Source organism: Trachurus japonicus, chromosome 14 (assembly GCF_045865225.1).
Source record: "Trachurus japonicus isolate A0001 chromosome 14, Traja_1.0".
NCBI classification, from domain to species: domain Eukaryota; kingdom Metazoa; phylum Chordata; class Actinopteri; order Carangiformes; family Carangidae; genus Trachurus; species Trachurus japonicus.
In genome coordinates this window covers 7,287,228-7,311,370 of record NC_140920.1, presented here as the reverse complement: position 1 = coordinate 7,311,370, position 24,143 = coordinate 7,287,228, and the positions used below count along the sequence as shown (strand labels likewise).

Sequence of the window (24,143 nt, the reverse complement as noted above, 5' to 3'; positions counted from 1 at the left end):
AAAAAAAAAATCCACTCTGGGCCTCAACCACGCTCACTATAAAACACACGCACACACACACACACAGACAGACACACACACGTCTGATTCTTCTCCTTCACCTCCAGCCAGTGAAACAAAACTAATTGTTGTGGATACAAAATGACAGGAAGGTTAAAAAAGTAGAAAACACATAATAATAATAATTATAATAATTATAATAATAATAAAGGAGCAAACTTAAATGGACCAAGAAAAACTTTTCCATTTCATTTCAGTCAGACTCAAATATTCAGACGTGAACTCACACGGATCCAGATTCACATTTAGTCGACACGTCGTTGTGCACAGTCGGGATTAAAACAGCGACTTTAAATTTCTACTCTCATCATCAAATCTTCCTCTAAATCAAAAGATCCTACAGAAAAACTCACATCTGCTGGTTTTTTTTAACGTTGTGTAACATAAAAAGGGGAAACTGTGCACTAGTGAGGAGGCGGATGCTGCGATTGATTAACCGTCGGTCGATCGATCGATCTATCGATTGATCGGCCGTCCTGTCAGTTGACGGCCGGGTGCAGCGGCGGACAGGGGGAGGAGGAGGCGTCTTTCTGCTGCTGGGGATCGAACAGACCCTTGACGTCGCTCCCGTCCTCCCTCGGTGCCGTCTGCTCGTTGTACAAACACCAGAAACCGTCGTAATACTCATCGGCGTCTCCCTGATCACCAACACCGCCGCCGCTGACAGCGATGCGCCGTCGGCTCCACCTTCGTCCTTTCTCCTCCTCCGACTCTTCCTCGTTCTCCTCGTCGTCGTGGATCTGGGCGCTGTCGAAGATGTAGACGGCGTTGGGCGGCAGAGAGAACTCCAGGCTGTGCAGGTACTCGTCCACCATCTCTTTACAGTGGATGAACTCTGCACTGTCGACCTGAGAGAGACAGAGAGAGAGAGAAGAACCAGGAGTGTTGGAGGTTAAACACTTGAAGCTGGAACAGGAAGTGACACACAGGACTGCACTGCAAAAACTCTTTCCAATCTTTCCAAGAATATATTTGTCTTATTTCTTGTCAAAATGTCTCATTTCTAGTCAAAACTAATCTCTTTCCACTTAAAATAAGACTCATCACCTAAAAATGTACTTGTTTTTAGATAATTTTCACTTGTTTCAAACTAATTTTCACTTGAAATAAGTAGAAAAATCTGCCAGTGAAAGCAAGTTTTTCTTTCAAGCACAAAAAACTTGCTTTCACTGGCAGATTTTTCTACTTATTTCCAGTGAAAATATGCTTAAAAGAAGTAAAAAGTGTCTAAAACACGCTCCTTTTAAATGTGATTTGTCTTATTATAAGTATAATGAGATTTGTTTTGACTAGAAATAAGACAAATATTCTTGGTAAGACTTTGTCGTGTGAACACAGAGACGAGACACGGCCGAGACATGACTTGTGCACAAAGAAATTGGGTCAAACAGCAGGTTTGTGCACAAGAGTTTTAGAGGGGAACTAATCTGCAAGTCTGATCACTTTTACACTGTTTTGGTGGCTTATTTTTTCACTTTTGTAAAAACTCACTGCTAACCCTCCTCCCCTCCCCGGCCATGTACATTTGTTTTACAACAAAGCCGATGAAAAGGCAATCTGTGGAGCGACGTCTACAGAAGTTGGTAACGCTAACAAGACGTTACAGATTACGGGGCGTGTTTGTGGCATAAAGCAGTCCATGTTTCTCACAGAGACAAGAGCTGGGACACCGGGTCGGAGGCTCTGATCTTACAAGGTTGGTTTTCGTTTTTGGCCAAGAGACGCTAGGTGGAAGGCAGAGAGCCTCCATTCTCTCCGTGACAAGTCATTTTAACCATCACAATTATTTAAAAGCTGTTTAATTAAAGTAAAAATCTTGCATAGTTCCAGTTAGACTTCTCAACTCTTCTAACAGAGAGCGATAAATAACTTATCTTCTATCCGTCTTACCTGCACCTCACACATCTCCACTACTCACTGTTATTTATTAATTAATTTTCCTCCAATCTAAAATATAAAATATATCTATTTATAACATTTTCATGCTTCTGTAACATGAGTAATTTCCTAGCCTGGGATTAATACAATTTATCTTAATCTTAATCTAGATCTCACTCCTCCAACATCCTCCTCCCTCGGTTTCCTCAATGTTGCTGCTCTCACCGCAGTAAAGAAAAATCACTGCGCCTTCTTCTAAAACAGGATCAACCGGTTCAAACTTGTTCTTTCACACAGGAAATAAAAATAAAGTTTGGCCTCTAAAGAGAAAAATGAGGTATCAGGGTGAAACGTCAACCTTTGCATAAAACTATAATTAAAGCAGAAGTAAGCGGAATATTTGTGTTAATATAACTATAACTATAAATAGTTCTATCTTCCGACAGCAATCACTTATATAGAGTGTTTGGTCTGAAACACGGGTCTGTCAGTCACTCTGCTCTGCTGTAAGCCGAGGAGAAAACTTTCCTTGTATCCTACAACCTTTATCCAATGAGGAGAGAGAACGGCATAAAGGGGCGGTCCTCTCTGTGTGTGCAGCCAAGGGATGCGTGTGAATGTGGTGACGTAGGGACGAGGGCGGGGACTGCTAACTCCATCGGCTGACAGGAAGTTAGCCAAAACCACCGGATCACTTACTTCTACTTTAAAGTTTTATTTGCTTAAACCTGATCTTAAAAGCGATCTTTAGCTTTGTTCGCACTGCTCTTACCTGTGCTTTCTTCAACAGGTCGGTGAAGACGGAGAACCAGTCGGGCGTCAGCGCCTCCAGCTCCAAGGTGATGATGGCCAAAGCCAACGTGGAGCCTTTGAACTGCCAGAGCTGGTGGCAGGCCATACAGTGCTGCACCTGCCTGGTCCACAGCGCCGCCTGGAAGCCCGGCGGCGTCTTCTGAGGCCCCGGCCCCGGCCTGGGGAGGACGCCGGAGCCGAGCCCGATGGACGGAACGAGGTGGGGGTGGGCGGAGACGAGCAGGGCGTGGAACTGAGGTGGAGACGAGAAAAACACAGAGAGAGAGAGAGGGGACGAGACCAAAACGTTAGGGCATAATGATGTCATAACTGTGTCATAACTTCATCTGTCAATCAATCTACTGCTGCATCATTACATCTTCATCCACCCAGGACACCACAGTCTATCACAGCATCACCGCTGCTTCAACAACAGCCACAGTAATAAATAAACCTGCAGCCGTGCAAAAGGAGGTTTTTAACTAACAGAGCCCCTCCCTCCTCCTCCTCCCGTCTGCCCGAGGAGTCGTCGTGATCTTGTCCGTGTCGTATCGTACGTGCAGTGAAATAAATCACAACCTGAAGAGACTCAAAAAAACAAAAACCAAACCAAACTTTGGACTTCTGTCTCGCACCGAGTGAAACGCTCAACAACTACAACAACAAGAAGCAGCACCGACACGAACCAGTTGCAAACACGTTCACGTCATGTTCACTATCGTCAAACGTCGTCTTTTCTGTTTTTTTTCCCCTCATCCACGCTGTGTTTTTTCGCTCATTTGCTTCTGTGTCTTTTACTCTGTAGCACAAATAAGCCATGTGAGAGAGACAGAGAGAGGGTTTGAAGAGAGGAGGTGGATTCAGAAGCAGCAGCAGCAGCAGCGTGGTGCCAAAGTCAAAAGTTAATCCCTTAAAAAACAAAATCATTAACAAGTATCACCCTCTCGACTTCTCTCTAAAGTCTCCTCCTCCTCCTCCTCCTCCTTAAGTATTTTGGAAACACACAAAATTCAGGGTGATGTTGTAGCACAGAAAGAAAAAAAAACTGGACGTTGAAACGATTCTGTCTTTTCCTGAGTTTCCTTTGGTTGTTGAATCATATCGAGAGAGATAACGTGAAGCATCTCTGTAAAAAAAACCTCTTTATTTATTTATTCTCATCAAAGTGTCAAAGTGACGAGTCTGTGACAAGTTACTGAGAGATTTTATGGATCAATGTTTTATAGATGATGGAGAGAAAAAAAAACTCTTTATCTGGGAGAAGAATCACAGAGTAATTTTTCTTCAGGGCCGGGGGGGAGGGGGGATGTAATTGTGAGATATTAACGGTATAATTAAAGCATTTATTTGGGAAAAAATATTTATTTGAATAGTATAAAAAAGAGAAATGTCTTTATTTTATTATTATAGCTTTTATTAATACCTTATGTCTCTTTATTTTGAAAGTCTTGGGGGTTTTGTATGACTCTAAGTGAAGTGCTAGGACAATAGATTCACATCAATAACCTGTAATAGGACAGAAAAGTCACATTTCTGTGTTTTGCTGAAGACGCTCTTTTTTTGTTTTATTTTATTTTTTATTTTGGTGACAATTTCTGGTTTGTGGCTTTAAATGATAAGTTTCTGTCCTGCAGCAAATTCAAGCTCCAACTCTTCATTTATCTCCTGAGACGAGGACGTTATTCGAGATTATTGACTCACACCAACAACAATGACTCCACAAATCAGCTGGGAACATTTCCAAGGACAGGTCGTCAATATCTTTCCGATAGTGTGGATCAATAACAGTGTGTAAACTTATTTATGTCAAGAACATTTATGGGCTGTATTCATAAAGCATCCAACTGCAAACTGCTCCGCCTCCTCATTCACTGGCAGTCCTGTTCTGGGCTCCATTTGCTTTTATTTTGATAGGATACTTCCTTCCTCCCAGAATGCTTCACTTCATATCAAAACTTCCTGTTCTGCATCGTTAGTTTCACACTGTGTTGGATTGTTTGTTTAAAACTCCTCCTTAATGAATCATATCAAGACAAAGATAAGATAAAACTGAATTTTAAACAATGTTGAGTCACCTTTTATTTTTATATTTAAAAAAAAAAATCCCCTGTAGCTCCTGTGATTTGGATATTTATTAACACTGGTCAAATTATGATTTCAATGAGACACAAAACAGCAGATTATAGCAGAGTATTATGGACAAAATGTCAATATTTCAATCTGGACAAAGGTTTATTTATTAAGCAGCTACTGAAGTTTTAAAGATTGTTGCACTAAATATCCTGTTAATTATTAAAACTGACCTATTTTTTAAATCACATTGTGATATTTACAATAAACGTAAAGACTCAGTTGTTAAATCATCACATCACTGGGTGACATCTTGTTTGTTAAAGCGTTATGAATACAGCCCTGGGCCCAAGTGCATGATGGGACATAAATAATAATGATAATGATGATGATATGTTGTGTGTGTGTCGACTGTCCTGCAACGATTTGTGAAGGTCAAAGTTTAAAACTACGTCGTCTTTAGATCCAAGTGCTGAAACAACATTGTGCCATAAAGTGAGTTCACACAGAAACAAACTGTGTCAATGATCTGCAGCGTTTCCTCCACTCACACCCCCTCACCTGTGTGTTCGTTAATGTTTCCTTGTTTGAGTTAATTAACACACACACACACACACACACACACACTCCCCCTGGTGGCAGCAGGTTCGTGTTTGAGGGGGTGGAGCCGTCAGGTCTTAGTGCCTTGGCCTCAATGTTTAAGGTTTTAACCTGATAGAGAAAACCGGAGAAAATATCACCCGGTTCTGTTCACACAACCTGCTAAAAACGACGCCTGCCGCATTTTTGTTTACAGAACAAATGGGAACTGAAACTGGTCTGGACTGTGTGGTTGATGCTGACGAACGAGAACAACAGTCACTAAAGTTGTTTTTGAGGTAAATTCATGCAAAACCTCTGATGCTCATTCCCGTCAGAGAAAGTTTTTCATCAAGCAGTCTCTGCATTTCCCTCTAAAACAACTCCATCTGGTAACGTTCTGTTATTATCTCATAGCGTGGTGAATGTGCAGGTCACAACTTGTCCACCAGAGCGTTTTGGAGTTGTTGGATTGTGTATTTGATGAGTTTGATGAGGGAAACCAAGAAATCCCATGAGCCTCCGTAGCGTAGCTCTGAGCAGCTCGCAGCTCTGCTCCGCCGTTCTAAAAATAGCTTGCACCAACAACTAAAGGTAACAAACCTACTGCTATGACTATAGGGATTATGGCAATGGGCCAATTTGCCAAAATGTTGAACTATCCCTTTAAAACTGTCACAGTCACTGTCTGAGCACAGTTTTATTTTGTGTCTTGACAAATGTAAATCTAACTGATCTCTAATCAGATCCTTTGGTTCATTTTTCATATTAGTTAGAGAGCCGTGGTTTCATTTTTCAGTCTCTGCTGCAGCGGTTTTTAAAACGAAGGACAAACTGAAGGACCAGTTCCATTGTGCACTATTGTGTTTTCAGGTTAAGCAACAAAAAAAACAGACACAGGACCTGAACTCTCAGACTTTCTCTGACGGTTCAGCTTCAGTTTTAAGAAACAAACTAAACAATTAAAAAAACACTGTTGTCGTGTTTTCCTGTGAATCTTTAACTCACTATGTGGATGAAGTCGACCGCTGTCGCCGTCATCAGGTCCCAGTTCAGTTTGTCCAGGATGATCCTCTCCATGCGGAAAATCTCCCGTGACGAAAAGTTGCATCCGCTCAGAACGACCAGGTCTTTGACTGAACCTACGACCTGTTCAGACCAGAGGAGGAGAAATCAACTCAGTGTTTCCGACACTTCAGACACTGACGTTTTTTTTTGGTTTGTTTTGAGATTTCTCACCTCGTCTTCTTCATTGATCTTGGCAGCGAGGACCAGTGAGGTAAAAGCGATGCACTTCAGGTATTTTTGATGAGCCTGAAGGGGGAAAAAAAGAGAAAAATGTGTGAGTTTGTTGTTTGTCTCAAAAAAAAAAGCATGTATGTGTTGCTTTTACAGATTTTAAATTGTTGTTGTGAGTGGATCTGAGAAACCATCATATACAGGCCGATGTCTCTGATGAGGAATATGATCCTTCAATGAGACAGGTGTATGGTGTTTGATCTGAATTAGGTCATTTCTAGCTAGGTCATTTCGACCTCAGAAAACTCATATTGGACCATTAAGTATCCACTGATTTATGTGTTTATTTTTAAATCACAAAAGTCTCATGGGATTAAGTGAGATTTTATATCCACACAGTGAAAAAGGTCAACTTCACTGCGACGTCACAATGTTGTTTTTTTTGCAAAGACATTTGAGGGCTGCTGTTTGTTGTTTCGACTCAGGAAGAGAGATAGAGAACAGATTTCCTGTCTGTTTTATTTTCGTAGCAGCTGATATCTACTTTCTGTTCAGGCTGCACTCTTTATTATTCACATGTGAAAAAAGTCTTGAAATGAAACTTTTAGCTGAGGAGAAGGAGAATCAACTCTCTGCAACTGTTTGTGCTGCAGAGAGTGAACAACAAAAAGGGCTGGATGGATGTGTATGAAAATATTAAATAAATATAAATGTAGTAGGTCTTTCTCACCTTGACGGTGGACAGCAGGCGGTTGAGGACACACACTCCCAGTGCGAACGTCTCTGGACAGAAGTGGAAGGTCCTGCTCATCTCTCCGAGCCACAGGATCATCTCCTTGTGTTGGGACGAGGAGATGTCAGCGCCCTGAGGTCAGATCAGAGGAGATGACGGGTTAATGAGCAACACCGGACTGGACTAGTCTCAGGTCGAGTTGAGATTAATACTTTATTTATCCCATAGGGCAATTCTGTTTCTACAGTTGACCATTGCACCACATTCATTTACACGAGCATACATACAAGTGAGGAGGAAAGTGCGAGACAGTGCAAATTAAGATCAGGTAAGAGGGAAAAAAATGCAATAAGTAGGACAATAAAACATAAATAGGGCAATGTGCATAAAAAAACACATTGTCAACAACAGTATTTGTACTAACTACAGCTTCAAGCCAGCTCAGCATTCAACAATTTAATGGCAGAAGGCACAAAGACCTAGAATAGCGACTGGTCTTCCTGAGAGGCTGCATGTAACGCCGACCTGAGGGCATCAAGATAAATTCACAGGCCAGAACATGATCATGATTATTAAATGATGCATGCTTCCTTTTGCGAGACCCGTCTTTCCCGAAGGTTGGGTGCCACTGCCAGTAATTTTCTAGCAGACTTTCACAATGTTATTTAAACAGTTCCTGTCCTTCACTGCCAGACTGTTACACCAGCAGATGAAAGAGATGTATGAAGAGTACACAGTAGGCTACATAAAATAGAGTTGGAGACCCCGAAGGAACTGATTCTCTGCAATAAATGAATCCTCTGGTGGGCCCTTTTGACCACTGCATCTGAGTTGATGTCAGCGTTGTGTCTTGTGTTTGCTGCTGCCACCGTGTCTCCTCACCTGGATGCAGCCGTTCTTGAAGACGGGCACCTTCCAGAGACGAGCCTCCCGCACCAGAGCGTCCTCCAGCAGCCCGACCAGCCGGCGGCTCTCGGCGGCTCCTGGGTTCTTCATCTCGTCCTCCGGCGGTGGAGCACAGGCCAGGCTGCTGCACCCAGGGCTCACTCACCTGGGGAGGGAGGGAGGGAGGGGACAGGATGGGATCAGTATGACTAACAAAACAACACTTCTATTATATCATAAGCCTGTGAATATTCTCATTTGTCCAGGTCATAGTTATCTCAAGGAAATTTAAATCGAATGCAACTGGACCTGGTTAATTATTTGTCTAGGAAGACGTTTCACCTCTACTACCCTTCTATATCATGATGTACTGTTGTGGGGCCAATCCCCCAAATGCACCAGAGACTATATAGACCATAATAATCATGTTTTCATATTATTTTTACAGACCTGCCAACTCTGGAGTAGTGAAACGGTGACAACATTCAAAACTAAAACCCTCTTCATTCACTTCTACTACCCTGGTTGACATAAAAAAAATAAAAATAAAAAGGTGCCAAAACAGGTTCTGTTTTCTTGTTGTTGTGTTTTTGCAGCAGTTTCCTGTGGAGGTTTGTGGCATAGGTTTGAGGTGAGGAGGAGGAGAAACAACAAAGCAGAGAAGCGGAAAAGAACATCGACCTGTAGCGACTTGAACAACTTTTAATATTTAATAATTATTTCCTGGTTTAAACACAAGTCAAACCTCCTCCTGCACACAGGAGTCCGATTCAGATTCAGATTCTGGTTCAGTTGAGTTTCAGTTTTCTGCTTTAGGAGCAAAATTAGGCTAAGTGCGCAACGACAAAAACAACAAACAGGCTTTCACTTCACTTTCGGTTCGACATTTTTCAGACTTTGCAGCAGGAGAATCGACTAAAAACCAGAGCTGCAGATGTAAAAGTTGCATGAACTAGTGTTTCAGTTACACACACACACACACATAAGACCCAGGCGGGATAATAAGCTGCAGCTGCTGCAGCTCCTGCAACAGTCGCTGCTCCTGCAAAACAGACAAAAACACTTTCTGTTCCTCCTCCTTCTTTGCTGTTGTTGTTTCTGCAGCTCTTTTTCTTTCTTACCTCTCGGTTTTTAAACGTGAAGTATCTCCTCGACGGCGCGTGCATTTATACGGTTTGTTTAGTATTTATGACTCAGTCCATATTCAGCAGAGAAAACAACCAAAACACCAGCAGGGAGCGAACAGCCTCGGAACAAAACGGTGCTGGCGATGATGATGATGATAATGACGATGAAGCGACGGGAAACGGCAGCATTATATATAATAAAATACTGCAAATAAAACTAAAAAGTCTTTAAAAACAAAAAACAAAAAAAAGAAGCGCGAAGTGGAGCAGCTGAAAAGAGAGAGAGAGGAGAGAAAGACGCGCAAAAGAAGAAGCAGGAAGCAGAAAATCAGAGGAGACCGAGGGCAGGCTGTGTTTTGAACGCGCCAGGCCCCGCCCCCCGCTGACGTCACGGGGCCTATAGAGCTGTAAATGTGTTAGTGGGTCAAACATCCGGGGCCCGGAGCACAAAATGGTCGGACCTAGAGCACTGGAAATGGAAGATTTATCATCACCATCATCATTATTATCATCATCAGTATTATCATCATCCTCCTCATCATCATCATGTGTGTGTGTGAGAGTGTAGCCTATGTGTGTGTGTGTGTGTGTGTGTGTACTGTTTCTCTCATCAAGTGTGTCTCAGTTCAGCTCTGAAGATTTTTTTTTTTTTCCCAGTTTCTCGTTCATTTAATCAGATTTTATTGTTTTGAGTGAAAAACTGTTCTCAACAAGTCTGTCTCGTTGATTAAAACTGATCAGTTTGAGCACTGCATGGCAAAGGATCCAATCAATTGTCAATATCATGTCCCCCATACATGTTTATGATATAAAGAATAACAACACGGTAACAACTCGACGATTCCCGATGCCCTGAACATTGCATCGTGTCTCTATACTTTTATTTTTCTCTCTCTTTATATTTAATTAGGCCTACTGTTCATTTAAAGCAGAAGTAAGCGGAATTAATAATGTTAATATAAGTCTTAAATAGTTATATCTTCCGACAGCAATCACTTATATAGAGTGTTTGGTCTGAAACACGGGTCTGTCAGTCACTCTGCTCTGCTGTAAGCCGAGGAGAAAACTTTCCTTGTATCCTACAACCTTTATCCAATGAGGAGAGAGAACGGCATGAAGGGGCGGTCCTCTCTGTGTGTGCAGCCAAGGGATGCGTGTGAATGTGGTGACGTAGGGACGAGGGCGGGGACTGCTAACTCCATCGGCTGACAGGAAGTTAGCCAAAACGACCAGATCACTTACTTCTGCTTTAATCAGATTTTATTGTTTTGAGTGAAAAACCGTTCTCAACAAGTCTGTCTCATTGATCAAAACTGATCAGTTTGAGCACTGCATGGCAAAGGATCCAATCAATTATCAATATCATGTCCCCCATACATGTTTATGATATAAAGAATAACAACACGGTAACAACTCGACGATTCCTGATGGCCTGAATATTGCATTGTGACTCTATACTTTTTTTTTTCTTTATATTTAATTACTGTTCACTAATTTAACTCTCCTTCCTCCATAACTCTGCAGTAAGTTGAATTCCTTGTAGGTTTAATAACCACTTAGGCTACTCACCAATAAAAGTGATTATTATTCTGATCCCGAGTGAACTAGTCTACGTATCACAGTCAACCGATGACACGATCACCATGAAAGATAATCACAGGATTGATCAGTGATCAGTACAGAGGATGGTGCATCGAGGAGTGCATTTTAAGAGAAAACATCAGATGTGATGTTGATAGAAATCTGTGGTCAGATCAAACAGGAATTTACTGTTTTAGGTTTCTGTTGTAGTTTGAGTTTGGCTTTGGTTTTGGAACATGAAGTTTATAAACATTTACAAACTTGTGTCTTAGGCTAAAAGCTCTTAAAGGAGAACTATGCAAGTCCGGTCTCTTTTCCTCTGTGTTGTTAACCCTCATCCCGGCCATGTGCATTTTGTTTTCAATGAAGCCGACGAGAAATCAATCCATGGAGCGGTGGATAACGTTATATATCGTGTTACCATGTGTACAAGACAGGCTCTGATCTTACAAGGTTGGTTTTCAGCCAAGAGACGCTAGGTGGAAGGCAGAGAGCCTCCATTCTCCCTGGAACAAGTTACAAGTAATTGATTTAACCATCACAGTTACTCCAAAGCTGTTTAATTAAGGTCAAAATGTAGCATAGTTTAGCTAAAAATCCTATATGGTTCCTCTTTAAAGGTAGAGTCTGTAGGATGTTCCTAAAAAACAAAACAAAATGTAGAGTTATACAGAAGAAATCCTGCTTAATCATCACCTATGTAGTGGTAACTGTGTCTGCAGAGCAATGAACAAACCTTCTGGCTCTAAATATGTAGATTTATATTGTGAGAAGTTTCTACATGACAGAACCTGTCACACTCACAGAACTCACTACATCACAAATCATGAACTGTGGAGAAAAAACACATAAAAACATGTCTATTTTTGTTTCACTTTAGTCTTTATCTGACTCTAATAATATTCCCAGCACCGACCTGAACTGTGTTTTTGTGAAGTTCAGTGACGTCTCAGCTGATTGTGAAACCAAACCTCAATGTTTCACCATCCTTCAAAACAAAACAAAACAGCACGAGTTCAACATGTTGAAATCTGCACTCAGCAGCTCGTTTCACCTTCGCTCCACATGTTCAGCTTCTTCTGTGTTTATCCAGTTTTCATGGATCTCACCAGACGTTACATGATGATGACTCTCTACACAAACAGGAACTATAAAAGTGCTTGTTCTCGTTTTTTGTTGAAATACAGAAGCTGGGCATAAACCTGTGAGTCAATAATCACTGTATCTGTCCTTCTGAAGTGTCCTTGAGCAAAATAAAGACCAAAGAACTTGAAGCATCTTTGTGTATTTAAGCCCTGACCTCTGATCTCTGACCCTCTGTAGGAGAGGAGGCACAGAGAGAGAGAGAGAGTTTCCCAACAGAAATCAATGAAACTCTCACGGATGTTGTTCATTTCATAAAAACTACAGTAATCTCATGGATCTGAAGGTGAGAAATTGAAATGAGAGATGTTACACAAACTGTTTTCACACATAAAATAACCATAACACATAAAAGGTCTTTTAAAGTCTACAATAATTTGTAATGAAACAACACACAATGGCTCCTTTCTTCTTGATTTCAGAGTTTACATGAACATCAGCTGCACAGTGTGAGGAGGTATTAAATATTACAGACTCTCCCTGTATCACGTAATGAACAGAGATCCAAGACATCATCATATTTCATTTTTTGTTTGTTTGTTGGTGGTTCTTTAAAGGGATAGTTCAACATTTTGGCAAATTGGCCCATTGCCATAATCCCTATAGTCATAGCAGTTTGACCTTTATTTGTCGGTGTAGCTCAGCGGGGCAGAGCCGCGAGCTGCTCAGAACTACGCTACGGAGGCTAATAGGATTTCTTGGTTTCCCTCATCAAACTCATCAAATACACAATCCAACAACTCCAAAACGCCCTGGTGGACAAGTTGTGACCTGCACATTCACCACGCTATGAAATAATAACAGAACGTTACCAGAAAGAGTTGTTTTAGAGGTAAATTCAGAGACTGCTTGCTGAAAAACAGTCCCTGATGGCAACGCGCATCAGCAGTTTTGCATGGATTTACCTCTAAAACAACTCCGTCTCGTAACGTTACGTTATTATCTCATAGCGTGGTGAATGTGCAGGTCACAACTTGTCCACCAGAGCATTTTGGAGTTGTTGGATTGTGTAAAAATAGCTTGCACCAACAATTAAAGGTAATGAACCTACTGCTATGACTATAGCAATGGGCCAATTTGCCAAAATGTTGAACTATCCCTTTAAACACCCAATGGATTTTCAGTTACCTATGAAATATGAGATAATTTTATAGAGCACTTTCCATTAAAGTGCTGTACAGTTGCAAAACAATTTAAAAACATTCACAGCAATGATAACACACACTTCAAACAAAACATGAAGAAAAAGGCAAAACATACGCAACGATACACAAGTGGGTCTTAAGCTTGGCCTCTAAGAAAGAGGCCAAAAAAAGACCTCAATCGAGCATGACTGCCGATCAAGGAAAAATCCCGCCGACCAACCGTCTTCTTATTGACCTCTGGGACTCTCGGTCAACCACTCCCCTGGGAGTGCAAACACCGTGTGGGTACATGAGGGTTAACAAGACCTGTCAAATAGGTGGGAGCGAGACCATTTAACATTTTGTAGGTCAGCAACAGTCAGCACCTTGAAATCAACTCTGACCCAAACAGGGAGTCAGCAACAAGAGGCCAGCACAGGACGAATACTGTATGTTCATATGGAGATAATCCAGTCAACCCTGATAAAAGGACATTACAATAATCCAACCTGGATGTCACAGAAGTCATGGATAAGAGTCTCAGCGTCTTTCAACGAGAGGATCATTCGAGGTTAAAAAGAGGCTGCAATCGCCACCTCCTTTACATGTAAATCCCCAAAAATCAAAAAGCACACAATGATTTTTTACCCTGTCTTTGCAATGAATAATACAGTCATCCAAAGACCCAGTAAATGATCAAACCGGAGGCCTAACTTTGCCGGTCCAATAGCTACCATCTCAGTTCCTTAATAGCTGGTAGACAAACAGGCTGTAAGTTTATCAGAGCCAGACCCATTTCCTACAACAACTGGCATATATATTTGCAAATCATCAGCAAATCAGCAAAAAACAACAACAAAAAAACAGAAGTGGCACCAGGAAGGAGCCCTGTGGGACCCCGTACCTCACAGAACAGGACTCAGAAAACACGTTGTTATGTAGAACAACACGTTATGAGACCTTTCTGAGATCTTAAAGGTGTACAGAAATGGCCGTTTGTCCTGTTTGTCGCGCCGAGTTGTCACGAGCTGCAACACGAGTTTACCCGAGTAAGGAAAACGAATTTGATTGGTCGTTATCGAGCGGGCGGGATATTCAAAGCTTGGGGTGAGCCCGAGCTCCGTGTGTGTGTGCGTGTCTCAGACGTTTGAATGACAGATTACGGCTCCAATATCAGTGGCTGGTGAATTGCGTACAGGTTGACGTATAATCCGTGCCCCTGCATTATCCAATGCGGGAAAAAAAATACACACTTTCATCCTGGATCAACTCAAAAATAGAATTTTGCACAAAGTTTGGCCTACATCGTCTGATAGATGAGTTATTACACTAATTTTATGACCCAGAGTGGGCTTAAATTCAATTTTCTTTTCTATACACCTTTAACGATGTATGTTTCTGTAGATTTGAATCCTGTCCTTCTTCATCATGTTCAGATTTCTTTACATTTATATTCAGGGATGTATTACAGTAAACGTGATGGATGGTGTATCAGAGATTTTTCCTTGAAGAGTTGTATTCAGTCATTCTTTTTATTTTAAAAAACCAATTTACTGCAGCTGTGCCAATATTATGATGAGAAATCTATAACGAAACACTTTTGATCTGTGCTTTCTTTAAGTAATAAAATCACTCCTGTTGAATCAGATGAAGCTTCATCACTGTTGTTACTGGAATATGAGTGAATTATTTCAGCAGTGTCGCTGCTTCTCTTTACACTCACTGACCTCCGGGGATCAGACGGCTCGTCGTACAGATTCTGTCACGGCTCATTAATGATGATGCAAATATTGTTTCTGACCGACTTCACCCCGACAGAGAAAACTCAGGTTCCTGGAAACTTCTCAGCGAGTGGCCTCAGTCAGGAAACTTCAGAGACGATTCGACTGATAAAACACACAGTGGAGCAGAGTGAGAGTGTGTATGTGTGAGCAGTGTATGTGTGTGTGTGTGTGTGTGTGTGTGTGTGTGAGCAGTGTGTGTGTGCAAAGAGAGTGTGTGTGTGCAGAGGTCACAACAGGAATGTTGATAAGAGCAGACGGTCGTTGTGTGTGAACACAGTATCAACTCTGTTTGACTTCAACAGTCTGAGGACAGTGAAGTTTTTATTTCTATAATCAGGTTTAATCTCTCTCTCTCTCTCTCTCTCTCTCTCTCTCTTTCTTTCTTCTTCTATCTGAAGTGAATCTCTTATTAAATTCTCTGTTTCTTCACACGATCACATGTTTTTTTCTCATGTTTACTCGGTAACGTGTGTTTTCATTCCATCACCATCTGATAGTGAGATAGTTGATATTCGTGGTTTTACAGTGTAAATCTGAAGCCTGATGGTACACAGCTGCAGTAGTTTAGTAGTTTAGTAGTAGCTAGTACTAGTACTAGTACACAGGAGTAACTGTATCATTTTGAGTTGGTTTTGTGTATCGCTGCTCTGCAGACTCCCAGAGGAGCCTGGCTCGGCTTAAAACGAACACAGTTATGGTCTTATTCAGTATTTAGAGGGAAAAGTCAAAAACATCAACTAATCTGTTTTTAATTTTAAGTATTTTATTCTTTTTGAAACTCTCTTTAAAGCTAATAAACTATGAATTATAAATAATGTGCAATAACCACCATGAAGCACTTAACACTAAATAACACTTTAAGCCCACCATGGGCTAAATGAACTTATCAACCCATTTCCTTAAATGTATCTACGTTGGATATGAGTGAAAGTTGTAAGATGTGTACCCTTTAATTATCTATTTTTTGTATTCTTCATAATAAATGTAACTTTATTCAAGCCAATGAGTGAGTTGGCTTTATGCTCTGTACAACTACAATAAAGAAAGTGATAATCTAATCTAATAACAAACCTGTTTTTTTTTATCACTAAATCAATAACTGCAAATTTAAACTTGTTAATCACATAATTTCATAGTAGAGTTCAGTTTTTATGACAAGAAGAGACCTGATCAATCATAACTTTTTACAGCTACAACATTAATCATCATTATTAATTCATCACATTTTAAGTTTTGCAATAATAACTACAAAGGAAGGTTGTGAAATGCATTTGAAAGAGCAGGCAAATACCTAGTAAGTAGACAACGAAGATTATAATCATATATTAACATTAATATTTATTGGTGTCTGAAAAGATAATTGACTCCAATATTCTCCTGTATTGTTGTGAAATGTATACTATTTAAAGTTTTTCCATTTTCTGGCAGAATTAAATGTGACACTAAATTGTACATACTCTCTACAAACTTGAAAACTTATTATTTACAAACACTGAATGACTGATGGTGGTTTAAACCGTGTGTGAGTGTGTGTGTGCGGTGGCCTCACATGAGGAACAACACAGTAGCACGCCACATGAATATTTTCATATCCTCTTATTGTATCAAACCCTAATGCTGAAAATCTACATATACAAAGTTGATAATCTCATTAAACAGTGAATAATCCAAAGTAAAACACGTGTAAAGACTCACAGAGCTGCAGTGTGATGAGGATGAGTAGGATCCAGACCGGACTGGACCGTAACACAGATAAAAGTCTTCCAGAGGAGAGGAAAGGGGGGAGGAAAGTGGGGGAGGATGGAGGGGAGAGGTGGAGAGGTGGAGAGGTGGAGAGGGGAAGGGGGGTAGACTAGACACCGGCGGGTTCACCGTCTTGGATCCAGAGTGTGAAACAGAAACAGAGACGGAGACTTTACATGTTTGGTTTGATGTGTCGGTGACGGTTGGAGCTGAGTCAGTTAAACAGGAGACTACAGAGATGTCTGAGGACCCCCACCACACACACACACACACACACACACACACACACACACATACACACACACACACACCTCCCATGTGTGTGTGTGTGTGTGTGTGTGTGTGTGAATGAACCATACTGGAGATCAGTGTCAGCCCTGAACCCACTGTGTCCTGTCAGCAGAGCTCCGTGCACTTGGCTGAGCACATTATGTTCCCAAAGTCACATCTGATCTCGCACTTTGATCAGAGTGTGTCGCCCAAACTCTCACGGTTTTTCTTTTTTTTTTTCTTCTTCTTTTTTTTTGGTCTTTTCTTTTTATCTTTGAGGCCCCTCGTGAAGCTCGTCGCCTCCACACAGGCTTAACTAAACCAAACTAAACCAAACTGAACTGGACTGAATGTATATACATGTTCATACAGGGAGGGAGAGGAATTCACAGTCTGAACATAATGTACTCTATCTATCTATCTATCTATCTATCTATCTATCTATCTATCTATCTATCTATCTATCTATCTATCTATCTATCTATCTATCTATCTATCTATCTATCTATCTATCTATCTATCTACTACAGATGGAAATTGGCTGGGAGCTAAATCTGGTGCAACCATCTTTTCATTTTTTCCTTTAAATGATTAATGTAATTGCACATTGTCCCTTATTAAACTAATAAACTAAACTATCTATCTACCTATCTATCTATCTATCTATCTATCTATCTATCTGAAAGAATTAATTATTAGTAAATCAGGGTTAACAAGTACTTCAATTATTACTTTCTCTTATAACGCTGTCTCAGTCTGTGATAATCTGAGTCAGATCTGCTGCCATCAAGCTCTTTAATGTGCAAAAACTCGAGCATTGGAATAAAATATTACTTCTTTTTTTTTTACCTCCTCTCATGAAATGTTATTTATTCTTGATAGATAAAGTGTACATCTTCTCAAAACTGGGTAACTGAGACTGCATGTGTGTAGCTATAAATAGGAATAAAAAGAGGAATGTGTTTGAAAAAAAAGTATTCCAACTTTATGAGCAACAGTGTATTTACGTAAGTATTTGTCATTTATCTTATTTTATCAGTTGTTTTTAGCAGTAACTGTTAAAAGTCACAGTCTATTTTAACTTAAACTTTATCATTATACAAACCTCCATGTAGATGGATCTGTTTTCTGTTTTTTATTTTATTTTTTCTGTTGTATGTGATGAATGTGTGGTGATGCTGCTGCTGCTGCTGCTGCTGATATATGTATGTACAGTACTGGTAAGCTATTTTTTTCCCCATTGTTTTAATTAAAATTCAAGCAGTTTGGGTCCAATGACCAGAACATGGAGGATGGTCTGCGGCTGTTTTCCTGGATAAAGTTTTGGTGACTTTTACAGAGCGAAAGGCACCTGAACCAAAACAGCTACCACAGCACCATGCAGCACCGTGCAGCTGCAGGAAGCTGTGGTTAGATAGTTAGATAGACTTTTATTATTAGACTCAAGGTCCATTTAAAAAAGGCAAACAAACACACACACATACAAATTTAAAAGAGACAGTCATACCAGTGTTTCCACATGGCTGACTGGTATCTCACAGCACTGAGACCAGGATTGGACAACAGAATTAATACAGAATTTTGTGTGTCATTCATTCGACAGATGAATTTATACATCTACATTTCCGCAATAGAGCATGAAATGTATTTAGCCTACTCGCACTTGACAATATGAACCTAGTTGGTGAGGGGTTCATCCCACAGCAAGATAATGACCCAAAATATGCAAGTCCAAACTTTCCCAAAACTACAAAAGTTACTAGGGAGTACTGCAGTTGGATCAAAAAAAAGTGAGAAATCAGGTGCTCTTCAGGACAAAAATAGGGGAAAACAGGCTGCCATAGTAAAGTAAAAAGCAGCCAAAAAGAGAGGCAGTACGAGGCCTCTGAAATGTGTAAAGGTCCAACGCATTTCGACTCAGATGGTCTTCATCAGGGTGGTGTTTACATTAGTGCAGGTGTGTGGGATTTACAGTATGTCACTGATCATGTCACGAGGTCACATGATCACATGTTACTCAATAAACACCTGGTAACAGTCACACAAACCCAGTTGCTTTCCTGAAAGGAGCATCATAAGCACTCATATACAAAAATTAGTAAACCTCCATAATAAACAGACATAAAAGTTACCGGTAAATGTCACCAGTGAAATCCTTTTACAGACACATAATTCAATAAACCAGCAGCAAGAGCAAAATACCAATGTGTAGAAGGAAAGACTTCAGAAAAAGTAGGAAAAAATAATAATAATAGAAAAAAACATCTTTGATGGTGTCTGAAATATTTGCAAAGGAGGTGAGGTCTGAGTTCAGAGTTCCTCAGACTGCCTCTCTTTTTGGCTGCTTTTTACTTCAATGTGACAGCCTGTTTTTCTGTTTTTACCAAAACTACCTTTGGAGAAAAGAACAATGGTAAAGATTGAAAACAACATGGAGCGGCCGCAGCCAGCGCGTCTCCATCGATCTGGTCTGGGATGAAATGAACAGAAGAGTGAAAGCAAAGCGACCGACAAGTGCCACACACATTTATGGGAACTTCTGCAGCTTTTGTACCGTTGTAGAAAGATGTCACAAGTGTTTTCCAAGCAGGGACATCACGCAGAGGCCTAGAGCGCATGACAAAAGGAACGGTGCGTCATCAACTACTTTGATGAGTCAAAAGTTTAGGATTCATTTTGGTTTATAAGTTTATTCCATGATTTCTTTTCTAACTTCAGTTGTTCACTTGTTCTATTCTTTTATTTGAACGAGACAGAGTTGTTTTCGAGGCAAATGCAGAGACTGCTTGCCGAAAAACTGCCCCAAAGGCAACACGCATCAGCGGCTTCGCATGAATTTACCTCTAAAACAACTCTGTCTTACGTTCTGTTATTTTCTCATAGCGTGGTGAATGTGCAGGTCACAACTTGTCCACCAGAGCGTTTTGGAGTTGTTGGATTGTGTATTTGATGAGTTTGATGAGGGAAACCAAGAAATCCCATTAGCCTCCGTAGCGTAGCTCTGAGCAGCTCACGGCCCTGCTCCGCCTTTCTAAAAATAGCGTGCACTGACAATTAAAGGTAACAAACCTACTCCTAAAACTAAGGATTATGGCAATGGGCCAATTAACTATCCCTTTAAACTGCATAATTTTCAATAAAAAAACTGGAAAAATCAGGGTGTTATAAAACATATTACTTATTATTATTAGTAGTATTTAAGTATCGATTTAGGTTCTCAGATTAAACTATTAACATAAAGTTCTGACTGAAATCCAGACACACTGAGTCTGGTGTTAATCAATACTCTCAGTCTTTTGATCAGAAACATCGCCTCATAGAGTCACTGAGCAGCTTTGACCACCAGGATGAAAAAAGACAAAAAAAAACCCATTAAGGAATAAGAGTGAAACCACCTTATCATTATGTCTGTTATCTGATTATGAAGTGAAAGGATAAAACAAGTCATAATTTAACTGTTTATTCTTCCTGTCGTGCTGTAATCAACCTACAGCAGCTGTTTCCTGGGCAACAGAAACACGGCACACACAGGAAGTCGGTCATCAAACAGCTGATGGGACGGACCGACTTCCTGCCAGCTGATTTACCAACACGTATCTGAATAATTGTAGATCCACCAGCGTACACTGGAGGGAGACAGAGTCCAGTCCATGGATGCTGAGACGCACACGTCCAGTCCAGCAGCTTCTCCTCTTTAACCCCTCTCATGTTTCCCATCTCGACTGTTTCATCTTCTCTGTGATGAGCTGCACATCCATCCATCCATCCATCCATCCCTCCGCCGTCTCATTATTCTCTTTACTACTTCTCCTCTGAAGCTACTTCCACCTCGGCCTGCTGTGAAAAAGAAAAGCTTTGGCTGCTGAAGATCTCCTGAGGGAGCGACTCCACTTCACATGGTCGACATTAGAGAAGAAAAGGAGATAGAGTGATGAAGAGGAGGAGGGAGCAGGGAGAGCAGCTCACAGCTTGACCATCGTCGTCAATATAAGTGGCTCTGAATAATACAAACACACTGAGCTGCTCTGCTGCCTCATCCAGATAATAATAAGACGGAGACGGAGGCCACGCAGCACACAGTCAATTTCATGGTCTGTTTAATGGAAAGGTGGCTGGTTGTCCTATTACTCAGTGTGTCTGATGTGGCAAATAAAACACCAGGCTACACGTCTTATATTAAATCCTGAACAAGATTTAAACAGATTGAAAACTCTGCTCTTTGGATGATTTAATAGTTAATAATGAGCTTTTTTCTTTCTTTCTTTTTTTTTTTTTTTTAGATTTTTGAAGCTATTTGAACAATTTCTGCAAAAATCCAACACATGCAAAATATCTTAGATCATAAAGTTTGTGTAAATTAAGTATGAAGCATTATTCTGTCTTAAATTGTGATGCAGAGCTGGTCCACTCTCAGCAGGGGGCAGTGTGGTCACACAGGAGCTGCCGAGCTGCTTTCAATACCCCCACCCCCACCCCCCCTCTCCCCTGAACAAAAAGCTCTCCTGAGTACAAAGGCAGAGAAAAAGAAAAAGAAAAAAAATAATACAACATTATAAAATCATCTTGGAAACAGAGCAGCAGCAGCAGCAGCAGCAGCAGTCGCCCAGGAATTTCTGGAAACTCAATATCTTTCATTGTCTGAGTTAGAGTTTGTGTCTGATTCTTGTCTCCTTTTGCCTTTTATATTAAAATTATTTTGATACTGACAAAAAAAAGAAAAAAAAAACTTTTCATCTCATCTCAGTGTGGATATTGAGTTGCGTATGTGTGTATGTGTATATATGTGTGTTTGCTGTCTCTGCTGGCATCTGCTTCTGTAATTGGAGCGTAGACCTTGAATGTTTACCTGAGCTGGATATAGGATGTAGCCTTGTCCAAACACTTCTCGCACACACACCCTCTCTCTCTCTCACACACACACACACACACACACACACACTCCAGGTGTTAAACAGAAGAGCCAGGAGTCAATTGTCTTCTCTATCAAAGCAGTTTATCATAATATCCACCACATTTTCTATAATTTCACTGTTAAATATTTGGTTCCACTCCCGTGTCTGTCTGTCTGTCTGTCTGTCTGTCTGTCTGTCTTTCTGACTGAGCCGCGCTGTTGTAAAAATACCTGTTAACTCTGAAATTAAATTCTAATCACCAATCTCATGCAAGTGCTTAAAGTGGAATAAGCAAATTTCCATTTAAATCACTTTCTCTGTTGTATAGCACCTTGGGTGAAGAATTAAATTCAGGTCTAATCAGTATTGAGTGTGGGGTTCACTTCAGGCATTAAACAAATTAAAATTTATGGCGTTAGATTGCTTGGCTGAAACCACCCACTGTACAATAATCATTATTGCACGTCTAATTGTCCACCATTGTACATATTATTATGGCGGTAATACCTGTGAGGGGATTCTTTACTGTTACTGGAGATTAAAGAGGAAGTTCTCCGCATTATAGGAATTATTAGCCGTTTTCTAATCTGCACCAAACAATGACACTGTGTGCTCAAAATGACCTGTTAATGTATACAATCCACATTATTGAGCCCTGGAAGCTAAATGCAGGATAATGTAATATAAAGTTTCCCTTTGTGAAAACCAGCTGCAGCCATGTTGAAATATCTCTGATCTACTGGTGAAGGAGGAGGAGCTGCAGCTGCACCGGCTGTTTACAAACTCTGTCAAACTGCACACGTTCACTCACGGCTCTGGAAATGTGAAAAGCTTTGCAGAAGCTTCTGGAGAAAGTTTTTTGTGATTTCACTCCGGGAGGCAGAACTTCACCTCCGTCTTCAGGGACGGACATCCAGGTCCAGCCTCAACAAGACAGAACAGGACGGACTGGAGACAACTCAGTGACTCACACTTTCTTACTTTTCTTCAAGTGCATCCAAAAGATCCAAGGTCAAAAGGTCATCTAGTATTTTAGTTTAAAACAATGCACTGAGACATACATTAAATTTCCATTTATAAAATATATGTCCATATAAAGTAAAATCATATAAAAATTAGACATGAAACCTATTAGAAATTGAAACTGTTATATATATAAGAGAATATATTACTGTTTATTGTTTTGATGAATTTGTGATTAATAGTGTTAACATATATTATTGCAGCATATAATGTCATATAAATTTCATTAAGTAGATAGGTTACACTTTATAATAAGTACACACTATGAAGCATTAGTTGAGCATTACTGAATTCTTCATTTATAACGCATGAATACTCATTAGTATGGAGTTTATAAACACAGTTAGTGCTGATCAATGATGAATAAAACATTTTTAACTGTGTTTAAAAACTACATACTAATGAGTATTCATGCGTTATAAATGATGAATTCAGTATTTAATGCTTAACTAATGCTTACTTATATAAAGTGTTACCAGTAGATATTTTCCATACATATACACATATATACACATACCTTATATAGGACATAGGGCATATACTGTATGTCATATATTGCTACATTTTCTTATGGGCACTCAGCATTTCATACAAAACATAAATCAACATCAGAAAAGAAATAGGCAAAATAATACAAATTTTACACTTTCTCACTCGGAGTCTTGACTTTTGGTTGTAACACACTGTTTTAAAAAAAAAAAAAGGATGGAGATCCAGTTCCTCCTGAGGCCCAACATATAAATAAATATATAAAACTATTCCTGACCCCATGTTGTAGCATCATGAGAACATAAAAACCCTGGTATCACCTCCTGGTATCTGCAGGACTGTTCAGTTCTCACACTACATCCGCCCACGTGCCTTTAAAGAATAGATCGAACCGTTCGGCATCTCAAGTCTCGTTGCTTCTGTTCAATAACCATGACAACCCGCTGGTGATGTCATCACTTCTTGGAAGAAGAAAAAAAAAAAAGAAGTCGCTGAGGGAAGATGTGTTGAAGAGGAGAGAGTGTAGGAGGAGGAGGAGGAGGAGGAGGAGGAAGAGAAGGCACAAGACAAACCAACCTTCACTTTTTTATTTTATTTTATTTTATTTTTTATAAAGAAGGGAAACACATGAAAGACAACGGCCGAGAATCACTGGGAGATTCGGCCGAAGCTGTGAGAGACACATGAACGTCTCGTTTGTTAGTCCCACTTTATAATTAGACTTTGGGCTG

The 24,143-nt window shown here is 40.3% G+C and overlaps 3 protein-coding genes across 3 annotated transcripts in view; 2 read left to right on the top strand and 1 right to left on the bottom strand.

The window, feature by feature from the left end:
• septin8a (septin 8a) overlaps nt 1-2,988 on the top strand; it is a 51,469-nt gene extending 48,481 nt beyond the window's left edge. The window contains exon 10 of the mRNA XM_085797268.1: nt 2,729-2,988. Coding sequence (XP_085653394.1) covers nt 2,729-2,894 — 166 coding nt within the window. The 3' untranslated portion in view covers nt 2,895-2,988. The remainder of the gene's footprint in view (nt 1-2,728) is intronic.
• LOC146974145 (uncharacterized) overlaps nt 1-24,143 on the top strand; it is a 179,955-nt gene that overhangs the window by 119,103 nt on the left and 36,709 nt on the right. The gene's annotated exons all lie outside the window — the stretch shown is intronic.
• Nucleotides 6,379-9,498, bottom strand: ccni2 (cyclin I family, member 2). Its single transcript, XM_085797269.1, has 5 exons — nt 9,358-9,498; nt 8,234-8,402; nt 7,349-7,483; nt 6,619-6,693; nt 6,379-6,528 (listed from the first exon to the last, which is right to left on the bottom strand). The coding sequence occupies exons 2-5, from the start codon at nt 8,345-8,347 to the stop codon at nt 6,379-6,381; spliced, it is 474 nt and encodes a 157-aa protein (XP_085653395.1). The 5' UTR covers nt 8,348-8,402; nt 9,358-9,498.

What these genes read in the sequence shown, in the direction of transcription:
- ccni2 (XM_085797269.1), bottom strand. Translation starts at nt 8,347, where the DNA reads ATGAAGAACCCAGGAGCCGCCGAGAGCCGCCGGCTGGTCGGGCTGCTG. An exon ending in TCAAGAACGGCTGCATCCAG is followed by an intron (nt 7,484 to 8,233) that starts GTGAGGAGACAC and finishes ATCTGACCTCAG; the next exon opens with GGCGCTGACATCTCCTCGTC. An exon ending in GCCTGCTGTCCACCGTCAAG is followed by an intron (nt 6,694 to 7,348) that starts GTGAGAAAGACC and finishes TTCCCCCTTCAG; the next exon opens with GCTCATCAAAAATACCTGAA.